The sequence below is a fragment of the Oncorhynchus gorbuscha genome, linkage group LG09 (genome assembly GCF_021184085.1).
Source record: "Oncorhynchus gorbuscha isolate QuinsamMale2020 ecotype Even-year linkage group LG09, OgorEven_v1.0, whole genome shotgun sequence".
Classification (NCBI taxonomy): Eukaryota; Metazoa; Chordata; class Actinopteri; order Salmoniformes; family Salmonidae; genus Oncorhynchus; species Oncorhynchus gorbuscha.
The window spans coordinates 45904432-45918842 of record NC_060181.1 but is presented as its reverse complement, the minus strand read 5'-3'; the positions used below and the strand labels follow the sequence as shown (position 1 = coordinate 45918842).

The 14411-nt window shown below is 43.3% G+C and overlaps 1 protein-coding gene across 2 annotated transcripts; it reads left to right on the top strand.

The window, feature by feature from the left end:
• The first annotated feature begins 2072 nt into the window (after positions 1-2072).
• On the top strand, positions 2073-13260 carry zbtb22a (zinc finger and BTB domain containing 22a). 2 transcript variants are annotated; one of them, XM_046362582.1, is made up of 4 exons: positions 2073-2361; positions 5927-6144; positions 8822-9632; positions 11844-13260. In XM_046362582.1, the coding sequence occupies exons 2-4, from the start codon at positions 5932-5934 to the stop codon at positions 12932-12934; spliced, it is 2115 nt and encodes a 704-aa protein (XP_046218538.1). In that variant the 5' UTR covers positions 2073-2361; positions 5927-5931; the 3' UTR covers positions 12935-13260. The 2 variants fall into 2 exon arrangements, with proteins under 2 accessions (XP_046218538.1, XP_046218540.1); XM_046362584.1 differs by lacking the exons at positions 2073-2361; positions 5927-6144 and adding an exon at positions 8639-8750.
• The last annotated feature ends 1151 nt before the right edge of the window (positions 13261-14411 follow it).

Genomic DNA, 14411 nt, shown 5'->3' with positions numbered 1-14411 from the left:
GAGATTTGAGACTGGGATGAAGGTTCACCTTCCAGCAGGACAATGACCCTAAGCATACTGCTAAAGCAACACTTGAGTGGTTTAAGGGGAAACATTTAAATGTCTTGGAATGGCCTAGTCAAAGCCCAGATATCAATCCAATTGAGAATCTGTGGTATGGCTTAAATATTGCTGTACACCAGCGGAACCCAACCAACTTGAAGGAGCTGGAGCAGTTTTGCCTTGAAGAATGGGCAAAAATCCCAGTGGCTAGATGTGCCAAGCTTATAGAAACATAGCCCAAGAGACTTGCAGCTGTAATTGCTGCTAAAGGTGGCTCTATAAAGTATTGACTTTTGGGTGGTGAATAGTTATGCACGCTCAAGTTCTCAGGTTTTTTTTGTCCTATTTCTTGTTTGTTTCACAATAAAATGTGGTAGGCATGTTGTGTAAAACATATGATACAAACCCACCAAAATCAATTTTAATTTCAAGTTGTAAGGCAACAAAATTGAAAAAATGCCAAGGGGGATGTATACTTTCACAAGCCGCTGTATATATAATATAAAACCACTTCTAAGACTCTTTCCCCTGTTTAACACCTTAAAAATGTGCCATTACCCATCGAACTATTTGTAGCTCGCTAAACTTAGATAGCTAGCTAACGTTAGCTAACAAAGCTAGGTAGCTAGCTATGTCGTAATCATTTTGTGAACAGAACTTGAGTATGGCATTCACATTTTTTTAAATATATATAAATAAAATATATACCGTACCAGTCAAGTTTGGACACACCTACTCATTCAATGGTTTGTCTTTATTTGTACTATTTTCTACAATGTAGAATAATAGTGAATACATGAAAACTATGAAATAGCACATATGGAATCATGTAGTAACCAAAAAGTGTTCAACTAATCCAAATATATTTTATATTTGAGATTCATCAAAGTAGCCACCCTTTGCCTTGATGACAGGTTTGCACACTCTTGGCATTCTCTCAACCAGCTTCATGAGGTAGTCACCTGGAATGCATTTCAAATAACAGGTGTGCCTTGTTAAATGTTAATTTGTGGAATGTCTTTCCTTCTTAATGCATTTGAGCCAATCAGTTGTGTTGTGACAAAGTAGGGCTGGTAAACAGAGGATAGCACTATTTGGTAAAACACCAAGTCCAGATTATGGCAAGAACAGCTCAAATAACTAAAGAGAAACGACAGTCCATCATTACTTTAAGACATGACGGTCAGTCAATCCGGAAACTTACAAGAACTTTGGAAGTTTCTTCAAGTGCAATCGCAAAAACCATCAAGCACTATGATGAAACCACTACTAAAGGACACCAATAAGAATAGACTTGCTTGGGCCAAGAAACACAAGCAATGGACATTAATCTGTCCTTTGGGCCAAATGGGAGATTTTTGGTTCCAACCTTTGTGTATTTGTGAGATGCAGAGTAGGTGAATGGATGATCTCTGTGTGGTTCCCAATGTGAAGCATGGAGGAGGAAGTGTGATTGTGCTTTGCTGGTGACACTGTCTGTGATTTATTTAGAATTCAAGGCAAACTTAACCAGCATGGCTACCACAGCATTTTGCAGCGATACGCCATCCCATCTGGTTTGTGCTTAATGGGACTATCATTTGTTTTCCAACAGGACAATGACCCAACACACCTCCAGGCTGTGTAAGGGATATTTGACCAATGAGAGTGATGGAGCGCTTCATCAGATGACCTGGCCTCCACAATCACCTGACCTCAACCCAATTGAGGTGGTTTGGGATGAGTTGGACCGCTGAGTGAAGGAAAAACATCCAACAAGTGCTCAGCATATTTGGGAACTCCTTCAAGACTGTTGGAAAAGCATTCCAGGTGAAGCTGGTTGAGAAAATGCCAAGAGTGTGCAAACTTGTCATCAAGGCGAATGGTGACTACTTTGAAGTATCTAAAATATATTTTGATTTATTTAACATCTTTTTGGTTACTACATGAGTCATTTCATAGTTATGATGTACAAATAAAGAAAACCCCTTGAACGAGTAGGTGTGTCCAAATATGTGACTGGTATTGTACATTCACACGTACAGTACCAGACAAACGTCTGTACACACCTACTCATTCAAGGATCTAGGAGACAACAAATAACGAGGGGTAGATGCCTATATGATTTTAGTAGTTCCATGAGTTAGCCATGGTTGGTAGCTATATGGACACAGTCACAGACAAGCTCTCACACCCAACACCGATGATGGAACTGTCGAGTCGAGTGTGCGTTACTAAACGAGGACGGGGTGATAGAACAATGCTGCATAGAGTGTGCTTTAGCTGAAATTGCTGGCATATTTTGAAGACTCGTTTCGCTTTGAGAACCTTAAAACATAGGTAATTATCTAGCTAAAGCTTTTGTGGAATTGCACATTTTGTTTCATACTAACTTCGCTACTGTTAGCCTGACTAGCTACTGACTACGAGTTGAGTGCACTGAAATGAATGGACAAGCTAACTAACTAGCTAGACGATTTTCGGTATTTCTAATGTTCACTATTCCTAGCTATTAATATCAGACTCGCAAAGAACGGCGGTACAGTTAGGGCTGCGTCTATATAGGCCCTTCAACCCTTTCTGGTTGTCGCTAGCTAGCTAATATAGTTAGATAAATCGCCAGTACATTTAAGATTATCGTAAACCTAGGAATATTGAAGGCACTAGGTCAATACCATATTTGGGTAATGTATCCTCCACCACCATAGTCCGACTGCTAGCTAACTATATATTCACAGCTACATATTCACAGCATACCTATCTCGAAGTTAGCGGACTCGCTAAAAAGCAAAGGTAGCTAACTGCTAGGTCCTTGCTATCAGGGATCCTTGGGACGTCCATACCCCCCATTGCAGTTGTCATTTAAAAAGGTCAATGTTTGGGCTGGGAATTGCCAGGGACCTCGATATTATCACTATACTTAATTAGGTTCCGATGCGATATGTATTGTGATTCTCATGATTTCGATATGCGATTCGATGCACCAAACATTGCTCACTATATCAGCTGCATATAGGCTGGGCACATGACATTTCTAAAGTTTTTTTTTTCTAATAGAAACTAGTTCATTGCATCCGCCATTGAGCCCAGTTTCGTACCATTTGTTCCAGCTATTTGCCGTAGTGTTTAAGTAATCGCGAAAAAACGCCTTATTTTAGGTTCATTTTTCACCCTGCCAATCCCCATGAGTTCTATAGAGCACCGTGGATCCATCTCGCCTTCCGAACGATATATTCCCTTCCCATTGTTCTGCTTAACCTTGTAGGCTTACCTCGGGTAACTCATGATTAACAACGTTACGGCTACTTGGTGAGCGCTCTAACAGTTCGCCTGTGTACACGTTGTGGTGACCTACAGTGCCAGAGATGGCTGGCTGGCGCGTAGCCTTCAAACGTTTTCTGGTCATAGTTAACGTATAATTTTTTCTGAAAAATGTGTAAAACCTAAACGCATATCCATGTCCTCTTTTTCAAGATGTGGGTGATTTTAAACAGCCAGAATACATTATTTTATTAAATAACCATTTTAAAGATTTGTTGTTTCTAAATGGCTGCTAGGTCATTAGATATGCACGCAATCTCTTCATTTGTAGGCATCGAATTGAGTGAATACTGCACAGGTTCACTGAGTTGCAAACCAAATGGATAGGTCTAGCTCATTGATTTGTAGAGCTGACGCAGTTGCTACTTCAGATTGAGGATAGTGTCGTGGAGGATGGTGTCGTGTATGTAAGGGCCCATCCAAAGCCACAGGGAGGAGCAAGAGACCTATAAACCCATTCTGTTTTTTTACCTTACACGCTGACGACACCGCTCGCATCGTTGCTAAATAAATGTAAACATACTTGTTATTCAATTATTGCACCCACACTGCTTGCAGGCGCCAACGAGTGTCTGCGTTGCCAAGAGCTAAAATAGTTCTAATTGTGACACAGAACGCTGTGCAAGTCCTGCCTCTCCCATCTCATTGGTTTGTGGAAGAAGATACCCACGTGGGTATAAACAATGTAAACAATTGTTTACAGACAGATTATTTCACTGTATCACAATTCCAGTGGGTCAGAAATGTACATGCACTAAGTTGGCTGTGCCTTTAAACAGTGCCTCTTTGCTTGACATTGTGTGAAAATCAAAAGAAATCAGCCAAGACCTCAGAAAAATAATTGTAGACCTCCACAGGTCTGGTTCATCCTTGGGAGCAATTTCCAAATTTCCAAATGTACCACGTTCATCTGTACAAACAATAGTACGCAAGTATAAGCACCATGGGACCACACAGCAGTCATACTGCTCAGGAAGGAGACGCGTCCTGTCTCCTAGAGATGGACATACATTGGTACCAAAAGTGCAAATTAATCCCAGAACAACAGCAAAGGATCCTGTGAAGATGCAAAAGTATCTATCCACAGTAAAATGAGTCCTATATCAACATAACCTGAAAGGCCTCTCAGCAAGGAAGAAGCCACTGCTCCAAAACCGCCATAAAAAGGCCAGGCTACGGTTTGCAACAGCACATGGCGACAAAGATCATACTTTTTGGAGAAATGTCCTCTGGTCTGATGAAACAAAAATAGAACTGTTTGGTCGTAATGACCATCATTAGGTTTGGAGGAAAAGGGGGATGCTTGCAAGCTGAAGAAAACCATCCCAACCGTGAAGCACAGGGGTGCCAGCATCATGTTGTGGGGGTGCTTTGCTGCAGGAAGGACTGGTGCACTTCACAAAATAGATTGCATCATGAGGGTGGAAAATTATGTGGATATATTGAAGCAACATCTGAAGACATCAGTCAGGAAGTTAAAGATTGGTCACAAATGGGTCTTCCAAATGGACAATGACATAACCAATGTAAACAATTGTTTACAGACAGATTTTCACTGTATCACAATTCCAGTGGGTCAGAAGTTTACATACAATAAGTTGGCTGTGCCTTTAAACAGCTTGGATAATACCAGAAAATTATGTCATGACTTCAGAATCATCCGATAGGGTGTGGGGTGTGTTGTGCAGGGTGTGTTAAGTGGTGGTGTCGCGTCCTCTCAGACTGTTGGCCTAAGGTAGAACTAGATATATTTAAATAGTGGAGTAGGGTGGTGGATTAGATGGTAGGGTATTTATGTTGATTAACATTTATTTTCAAGCAAAGTAAAAAAGGGATAATCTAGAAGGTGGCAGTAATCCAACATTTATTGGATGCCTACCGTCGTTAAACCTCATCAAAGAAGAAAAAGTAGGCTTAGGGTTCCCACACGGCCATATTTCCATGTTATAGCACTTGTTTATGGAAAGCAGAGTAAGACCATGTGGACTACCTGTGGTTATTAAACGGAAGACCGATGGCACAAACTTGTACATTTACATTACATTTAAGTCATTTAGCAGACGCTCTTATCCAGACTGAAAAATACTGTTGGTCGCATCTGAGAAGAGTGTAAAGTGTGTGTTTTGCATTTGTTGAAATTATTTTGGTGTGATATGAAATTAGAGAACCATACAGTAATTGATAATCAATTCACATTTTAAATTGAGTGTTTGGCTGTTTTGGCTTCCAGAGACAAACGGAACGTGCAGGGTCCTTTAGTCCAATATCGGGCTACAGAGGGACAAGAAAGAGCTATGAGAAAGTTGAGTCATGGGGAAAAAAAGTGCTGAAAACAAATTGGCTACCTAATTTAAAGCGAAGATGGAGAACAAGCTATGGAGGAAAAATACTGGAGTTGATTTGCCAACTAGCAGAAAAATAATATTCTGATATGCAACTGTATCGATGTATCTTCTCCCCCCCCCCCCCCCCCCCCCAACACAAATTAAGGTTAGGGTTTTGGGTAGGGATGTCCCAAGGATTCCCAGATAGCACTAACCTTTACTGCTAGCTAGCTAACAATTTTCTTCCTCACTGGTTTTAGGCTCAATGGATCAGGGCTGCATTAGCATAGTCTCTGGTGCCCCTGCTGGCCCGATGGTTCAAGTATGCTTCCCTGGTGTGCGTGCAGCAGTTTTGGACAGCCTAAATCGACAGCGGGAGGAAGGACGGCTCTGTGACCTCTCCATCCAGGTGCAGGGACAGGTGTTCAGGGCCCACCGTTGTGTGCTGGCTGCCTCTTCGCCATACTTTCACGATCAGGTTTGTCTGTTTGGGTTTAATGAGTGTGTGTACTAGTAGTCTCTCTTGGGTTGACACAATGTACCAATGTTCTGGCTTTACACCTCTGTTTGTTAACCAGGTTAGTTTGGTATGGAGGAAAAGGCAGTGATGGGGAGATCTGGCTTTTGTACGTCACTGCCTTATACGTTTGTTGGCCTATCACAATTCCCGCCCACATTTTAAGCCTACACAAACTTGTGATTTGTTGTGAGAGTTGTCTATATGAAGTTGGACCAGTTTCCCGAAATCGATCTGGTATTTCCCATCTGGACCCGATATACATAAACTTTTCTACAATATAGAGACCCGTTCCAAATGGACCTGAGGACAACTAGACCCATTCCATATAGAACTGGACAGATCCAAGTGAGGGAAGCAGCAGAAAAGTCAATTTTTAAGGTACTTTATTCACCAGAGCTAATAAAGTGAGGTAGATAGAGGTGAAGCTCTAGCAGGGGCCATGCTGTGTGTGTGTGTGCGCACGCTACTGAGTGTGAGCGAGTGACAAAGGGGGAGGGAGAGGCGAGAGCTCGCAACTAACCAAGGCGACTCATGCTATAATAGACTATTAGTTGCCCTAGCTAGGTTATTTATCATCGAATATGATTACATAATACCTGTCTTGACTGCAAACCGGGAGAAGCTAGCTAGGCTAATGGCGGCTGCATGCGCTTTATCATCCTACACAGTTACAAACAACTCGATTCACAATATAAAGTAGTAGCCTACCTGTTGGCTCTTGGTCGTTGTAGCCTCTCTCCTTTTGCCCCACAGGAAGGCTCTGACTGTAGCCTGTTGTTGCTTTGATGACTTATGATTGGCCAACAACACGTTCCAATAATAATAATAATCCACTCGCCACTCTTGTGAATAGCAAAGAGCAACAGCATAAATAATATGTCTCTCTCGCTCTACTGCAGCAGTCGTGTTCCATCTATATGGGTTCTTCCGGACAAGTCAGTTAAAATTACACATACAGTGGGGAGAACAAATATTTGATAACCTGCAAAATCGGCAGTGTTTCCTACTTACAAAGCATGTAGAGGTCTGTAATGTTTTATCATAGGTACACTTAAACTGTGAGATGGAATCTAAAACAAAATTCCAGAAAATCACATTGTATGATTTTAAGTAATTAATTTCCATTTTATTACATGACATAAGTATTTGATACATCAGAAAAGCAGAACTTAATATTTGGTACAGAAACCTTTGTTTACAATTACAGAGATCATATGTTTCCTGTAGTTCTTGACCAGGTTTGCACACACTGCAACAGGGATTTTGTCCCACTCCTCCATATAGACCTTCTCCAGATCCTTCAGGTTTCGGGACTTTCAGCTCCCTCCAAAGATTTTCTATTGGGTTTAGGTCTGGAGACTGGCTAGGCCACTCCAGGACCTCCAGGACTCCAGGCCACTCCTTAGTTGCCCTGGCTGTGTGTTTCGGGTCGTTGTCATGCTGGAAGACCCAGCCAGGACCCATCTTCAATGCTCTTACTGTGGGAAGGAGGTTGTTGTCCAAGATCTCTCGATACATGGCCCCATCCATCCTCCCCTCAATACGGTGCAGTCGTCCTGTCCCCTTTGCAGAAAAGCATCCCCAAAGAATGATGTTTCCACCTCCATGCTTCACGGTTGGGATGGTGTTCTTGGGGTTGTACTCATCCTTCTTCTTCCTCCAAACACGGCGAGTGGAGTTTAGACCAAAAAGCTCTATTTTTGTCTCATCAGACCACATGACCTTATCCCATTCCTCCTCTGGATCATCCAGATGGTCATTGGCAAACTTCAGACGGGCCTAGACATGCGCTGGCTTGAGCAGGGGGACCTTCTGTGCGCTGCAGGATTTTAATCCATGACGGCGTAGTGTGTTACTAATGGTTTTCTTTGAGACTGTGGTCCCAGCTCTCTTCAGGTCATTGACCAGGTCCTGCCGTGTAGTTCTGGGCTGATCCCCACAAGGTGAGATCTTGCATGGAGCCCCAGACCGAGGGTGATTGACCATCATCTTAAACTTCTTCCATTTTCTAATAATTGCATCAACAGTTGTTGCCTTCACCAAGCTGCTTGCCTATTGTCCTATAGCCCATCCCAGCCTTGTACAGGTCTACAATTTTATCCCTGATGTCCTTACACAGCTCTCTGGTCTTGGCCATTGTGGAGAGGTTGGAGTCTGTTTGATTGAGTGTGTGGACAGGTCTCTTTTATACAGGTAACGAGTTCAAACAGGTGCAGTTAATACAGGTAATGAGTGGAGAACAGGAGGGCTTCTTAAAGAAAAACTAACAGGTCTGTGAGAGCCGGAATTCTTGCTGATCAAATACTTATGTCATGCAATAAAATGCAAATTAATTGCTTAAAAATCATACAATGTGATTTTCTGGATTTTTGTTTTAGATTCCATCTCTCACAGTTGAAGTGTACCTATGATTTAAAAAAAATACACCTCTACATGCTTTGTAAGTAGTAAATACACTGCCGATTTTGCAGGTTCAAATATTTGTTCTCCCCACTGTACCTGTGACAATCCTATCAGACCCGTGACATTATCTTGGATCCGGACCCGCTCAGATCCTGTCTCAGGTATTCAGCTACAGGTGGAGCCTTGTAGATCTATATTGTGAAATCCTATTTATTGTTATCACTTTCACCAGGTGTTGCTGAAGAATGTGACGACAGTATCTCTGCCCTCTGTCATGGACCCTGTGGCCTTTGAGAGTGTCCTGAGTTCAGCCTACACTGGCCAACTGAGCATAGTGCGTGATGACATTGTCAACTACGTGACTGTAGCCAGCTTCCTCCAGATGTGGCATATTGTTGACAAGTGTACAGAGATCCTGAAGAGACCTCGACCCCCAGCAGAATGCAACCCTGGGGATGCTGCAGCTGCCACACACCATGGTGCCTCTTCAAGGCAGCAGTCCCCAAGCAGCACTGACTGCCTATACATGGAGAGAGATGGGAAAGGTAAGGAGAGGAGGCCCTATGGCCAGGAGCAGAATTCGCTGCCTCCATTGGCCACGTGGAGGAGGCCCCAGCAGTTCCCCAGGTGGAGCCGCCCCAGGTCCTCACCCCAGCAAGTCATATCCATGCCTGCTCAGCACCTAGCTGACTCACACCTGGACTACCACCCTGCTGGGGAGAGTGACTACTCCAGCTGTGAGGAGGTGTGGATGTCCAGCCACAGCAAAGCCAGCCCCCTAAGCCATCATGATGGGAGAGGACTGGACCATAGCCACACCAGGCATGGGGGGATTCCTGGTGAGGCGTTGAGACTGAGAGCTAGACTGAGACAGAGGGCAGTGCCACCAAGTGCTGAGAAACTCCATGGCAGGGATAGAGGAAGTGGAGGGGGCTTTGGGGAAGAGCCTCAGGAGAAGAGAGGGACTGAAAGAGGGATTGAAGCAAATGAAGAAATGGGGGAAGAGGACAAGAGGGAGGTGCCTGAGCGGAGAGGGAACTCTGGTATGTACTCCTAGAATGTGAAATGTAAACCGGACTTGGCGATTGATATGCCTGGGTTGGTTGTGTTTATAAAAGTATCTTTCAATGGGGCATTCTGCAGTTGCTACATCAATTTTTGGACTTATAAATTAATGATATGTACCCATTTGATTCTTGAAGAATATACTTTATAAATGCCACATGAGCTTAGTTCAACTGTCGTAACAGTTGAACTAAAAGCACCCCCAAAACATGATGCTGCCACCCGTGCTTCACGGTTGGGATGGTGTTCTTCGGCTTGCAAGCCTCCACCTTTTTCCTCCAAACATAACAATGGTCATTATGGCCACACAGTTCTATTTTTGTTTCATCAGACCAGAGGACATTTCTCCAAAAAGTACAATCTTTGTCCCCATGTGCAGTTGCAAACCGTAGTCTGGCTTTTTATGGCGGTTTTGGAGCAGTGGCTTCTTCCTTGCTGAGAGGCCTTTCAGGTTATGTTGATATAGGACTCGTTTTACTGTGGATAGATACTTTTGTACCTGTTTCCTCCAGCATCTTCACAAGGTCCTTTGCTGCTGTTCTGGGATTCTTTTGCACCAAAGTACATATATCTCTAGGAGACAGAACGTGTCTCCTTCCTGAGCGGTATGATGGCTGCGTGGTCCCATGGTGATTATACTTGCGTACTATTGTTTGTACAGATGAACATGGTACCTTCTGGCATTTGGAAATTGCTCCCAAGGATGAACCAGACTTGTGGAGGTCTACAATTATTTTTCTGAGGGATTGGCTGATTTCTTTTGATTTTTTCCCATGATGTCAAGCAAAGAGGCACTGAGTTTGAAGGTAGGCCTTGAAATACATCCACAGGAGACTCAAATGATGTCAATTAGCATATCAGACACATCTAAAGCCATGACATCATTTTCTGGATTTTTCCAAGCTGTTTGAAGGCACAGTCAACTTAGTGTATGTAAACTTCTGACCCACTGGAATTGTTGTACAGTGAATTCTAAGTGAAACAATCTCGTGAACAATTGTTGGAAAAATTACTTGTGTCAAGCACAAAGTAGATGTCCTAACCGACTGGCCAAAACTATAGTTTAACAAGAAATGTGTGGAGTGGTTGAAAAAGGAGTTTTAATGACTCCAACCTAAGTGTATGTAAACATCTGACTTCAACTGTAGTTTTAACCATTAGAAAGAGTATGTAGACCGCCTTGCACTGTAGGCAATGAAGACTACCCCATGGCAAGGCACTACAAGTCCTTACACCATGGTAACCCTGCCTCCCTACAAGCTATGGGTATTGATCATGTTCCGGCCTCTAGAAAAGGGGACCGTCTTAAACAGTTAAACCAAAGGGAACATTTTTGGATTTACAAACTACAGGCCACTAAGTACCCTGGTTTAAATTAAGATATGGATTTTTCACCCTTCCTGTAGGATCGTGATGGGTCCATTTGCTGTCATCTAGTGGACATTTCGCTCCTTTGCCCTCAGCTGTGTTTAGACTGTTGTTCATGTTTTGCTGTGTTCTTGTGTAGTATGGAATATATTGCTTTCTTATTCTTGACACTTCTCCCAGTCATATTTAAGGTTAGAACTACCTCTCTAAGTGTTCTGATACTTCTAGCTTGGAGTTGTATTTGTATGGTAACATAGCTACAGTATTTCACTTTTTAATGTGTATAGTATTGCTTACTAGGTGTGTCCAATCAATCTTGTAACCACTCCCTCTTCTAACTAGGGCTAATTGGAAAAGCTGTTCGAAAGAGAACATTGTATTATTTCTTTGTACTCCCTTGTACTCCCCGAAGGCCATGCAGCCGAAACACGCTGGATTTTTAAAACTTTGTTTCTATTGAACATGCCATACAAATAAAGGCATTTTAATTCATTATATGAAGAGTACCTTGGTTAAAACTACTACAAAAAAAGGGAGGACCATGTTGAGGCTATAATTTTAAATCATGGATGCACCCATAGCTATGTTGTGTTTTTTGAGAGTGGTCACATTTATCTAGCCCCATCCATCAGCTTTTTACCCAAACCAGGGCAGGGAATATGCTTTATTGTTTCAACTGCTGATAATTTTAAACAACTGTCTCCTATTTATGAGATGATAAGCACCAATATGTGATAAGCACACATCCCTGTACCATTATATAATTATCTATGTGTATGTCTTTTGTACATTGTACATTTCTCTGTTTTGTATTTCTCCAGGAGACTTCCACACTAGTGTACACCAAGTTGAAGAGGGAGGACAGCCAGAGGGGAAAAAGAGCTCAGGGGAACTGCAGAAGAAAGAGGAGAGACCGCTGGGGAGAAGCTTAGCCCTGACTTCTCCCCATGTTGTGGATCCAGATGATGTGATTCCTGGCCCATCCTGCCCAGCTCCTACACCCTCATCCCGGATGCAGTGGCAGGCCGGTCCCTGGTCTCAGCAAGTAGCTAGGCCGCAAGCTGGAGAGGAATACTACAGAAGAGAAGACGATGAAGAAGATGAGGAGGAAGTGGACTTTGGCCGATTTGCAGATGGTGCTTTTGGAAGGGGCACCTATGACGAGATTGAGGATGGCACCGGGCAAGTTTCTCAGAGACCCTTAGTACCTGACTCTCCTGATGACAATGACTTTATCCTGGGGGCCCAAGAGTTGAACTGGCCCTCTGGGGCAGACATGACCCATGGTGGTGGTACCCCAACCTCCAGCTGCCACCTGTCCCCATCCCCTGCTCCATTCCCCCCTTCCTCCTCACCCCCCATCCCATCTTCCTCCTCCCTCTCCCTTGCTGGGGCCCCTTACACGGGCAAAGTGCACTTCTGCCACTGTGGGAAGGCCTACACCCTGAAGAGCATGCGTGACCGCCACGTCAAGATGCAGCACCTCAACCTGCGGCCCTTCGCCTGCCCTGTGTGCACCAAGAGCTTCAAGATGAAGCACCACCTGACCAAGCACCTGAAGACCCATGGTGGGCTGCGGCCTTATGAGTGTGGCCTGTGTGGGAAGAAGGTAATCTGGAGGGACAGTTTCCTGCGCCACCAGGCCCGCTGTGAGAGACTGACCGCCAGTTGTGATGGCGCTGCTGCCAGTAGTAACACCAGAGCGGCTGCCGACATGGACGATGGTTATGCTTATGGGTTCGGGGAGGGGTTTCTCTCACAAGGCGGGCAGGTGAAAGTGGAGCAGGCAGAATTTCAGGGGGAGGCAGAGTCTGGGATGAGTGGGCTAGGGGCTGGGGCTGAGTTAGGCTCTCAGTCAAGGACTCTGGTTAGTCACAACTTTAAGGAGGAAGCCAGCGACAGGTTTAGCTGAAGCGAAATGAGGTAAACAGGTGGAATATAGGGCCCACAGCACTTGAATTGTGTAATAGATTGGTTGATTATGCTCATAATGGTCCATGTGTAATCCATTAACACTCCGATCCATGTTAATGCACCTGTTTGTGAACAATTATTCTACGAGGGACATTTGTTTATTTATATAAATGACTATCCCATCATGCTATTGATATTACAAAAGAGGGCACAAACATGTGATGTGAGTCTGTGTACATTTTGTATATTTTAAATGAGCCAATTTATCTAATGGGCTGTCTTGTGAATGTATTTGAGTCACAATAAACTCCGTTTGCACAGATATGGTTTGAACAAGAAGTTATCAGGGTCATATTGGATAACTAACATAATGCCATAACTGTGGTGGTTTGCTTCCCAGGAATATTGGAAGAAATTACTGAATATTAATTGAAAGTGTATGCAGGGCAAATACAGGGAACACAAGCGGTCTCTCCTGCAAAATGCAAGAGAAAAAAGGTGTCATGTCTTATTTTCATAGTTTGCAGCTAGGTCTGTCCCAAATGGCACCATATGCATTATGTAGTGCACGATAAGGTCAAATGTACTGTAGTGCACTATATAGGGGAAAGAATGCCATTTGGGACCCATAGTACACACAGAGTAGATCAACCTGTACAAGGACACTGCAATCCACTTTCATCAACCCAGCCATCTAGACATTATCTCACATTTATTTTAGAATAACATTTTATTTAAATTGTCACATGCGGCAAATACAACCAGTGTAGACCTTATCGTGAAATGCTTACGTACAAGCCCTTAACCAAAAATTCAGTTCAAGAAATAGAGGTAATAAAATATTTACTAAAAAAAAATATATATAAATTGAATCAGTCAAAAAGTAAGACAAATGTACTTAACAATAACGAGGCTATATACAGGGGGTACTGGTACATTTACATTTAAGACATTTAGCAGACGCTCTTATCCAGAGCGACTTACAAATTGGTGCATTCACCTTATGACATCCAGTGGAACAGCCACTTTACAATAGTGCATCTAAATCTTTTAAGGGGGGGGGGGGTGAGAAGGATTACTTTATCCTACAGAGTCAATGTGCAGGGGTACAGGTTAGTTGAGAGAATTTGTAAAGTGACTATGCATAGATGGTTAACAGTGAGTAGCAGCAGTGTAAAAACAAGGGGGGGTCAATGTAAATAGTCCGGGTGGCCATTTGATCAGTTTAGTTGTTTAGCAGTCTTATGGCTTGGGGATAGAAGCTGTTAAGGAGCCTTTTAGTCCTAGACTTGGTGCTCTGGCAGTGCTTGCTGTGCAGGAGAAGAGAGAACAGTCTATGACTTTGGTGACTGGAGTCTTTGACAATTTCTTTGCCTTCCTCTGACGCCTAGTATATAGGTCCTGGATGTCAGGAAGCTTGGCCCCAGTGATGTACTGGGCCGTACGCACTACACTCTGTAGCGCCTTATGGTCAG

Bases quoted from the DNA above. Each gene is read 5' to 3' on its own strand.
- zbtb22a (XM_046362582.1), top strand. From the start codon at position 5,932: ATGGATCAGGGCTGCATTAGCATAGTCTCTGGTGCCCCTGCTGGCCCG. The intron at 6,145-8,821 runs GTTTGTCTGTTT...CACTTTCACCAG, and splicing joins CGCCATACTTTCACGATCAG to GTGTTGCTGAAGAATGTGAC. The intron at 9,633-11,843 runs GTATGTACTCCT...GTATTTCTCCAG, and splicing joins TGAGCGGAGAGGGAACTCTG to GAGACTTCCACACTAGTGTA.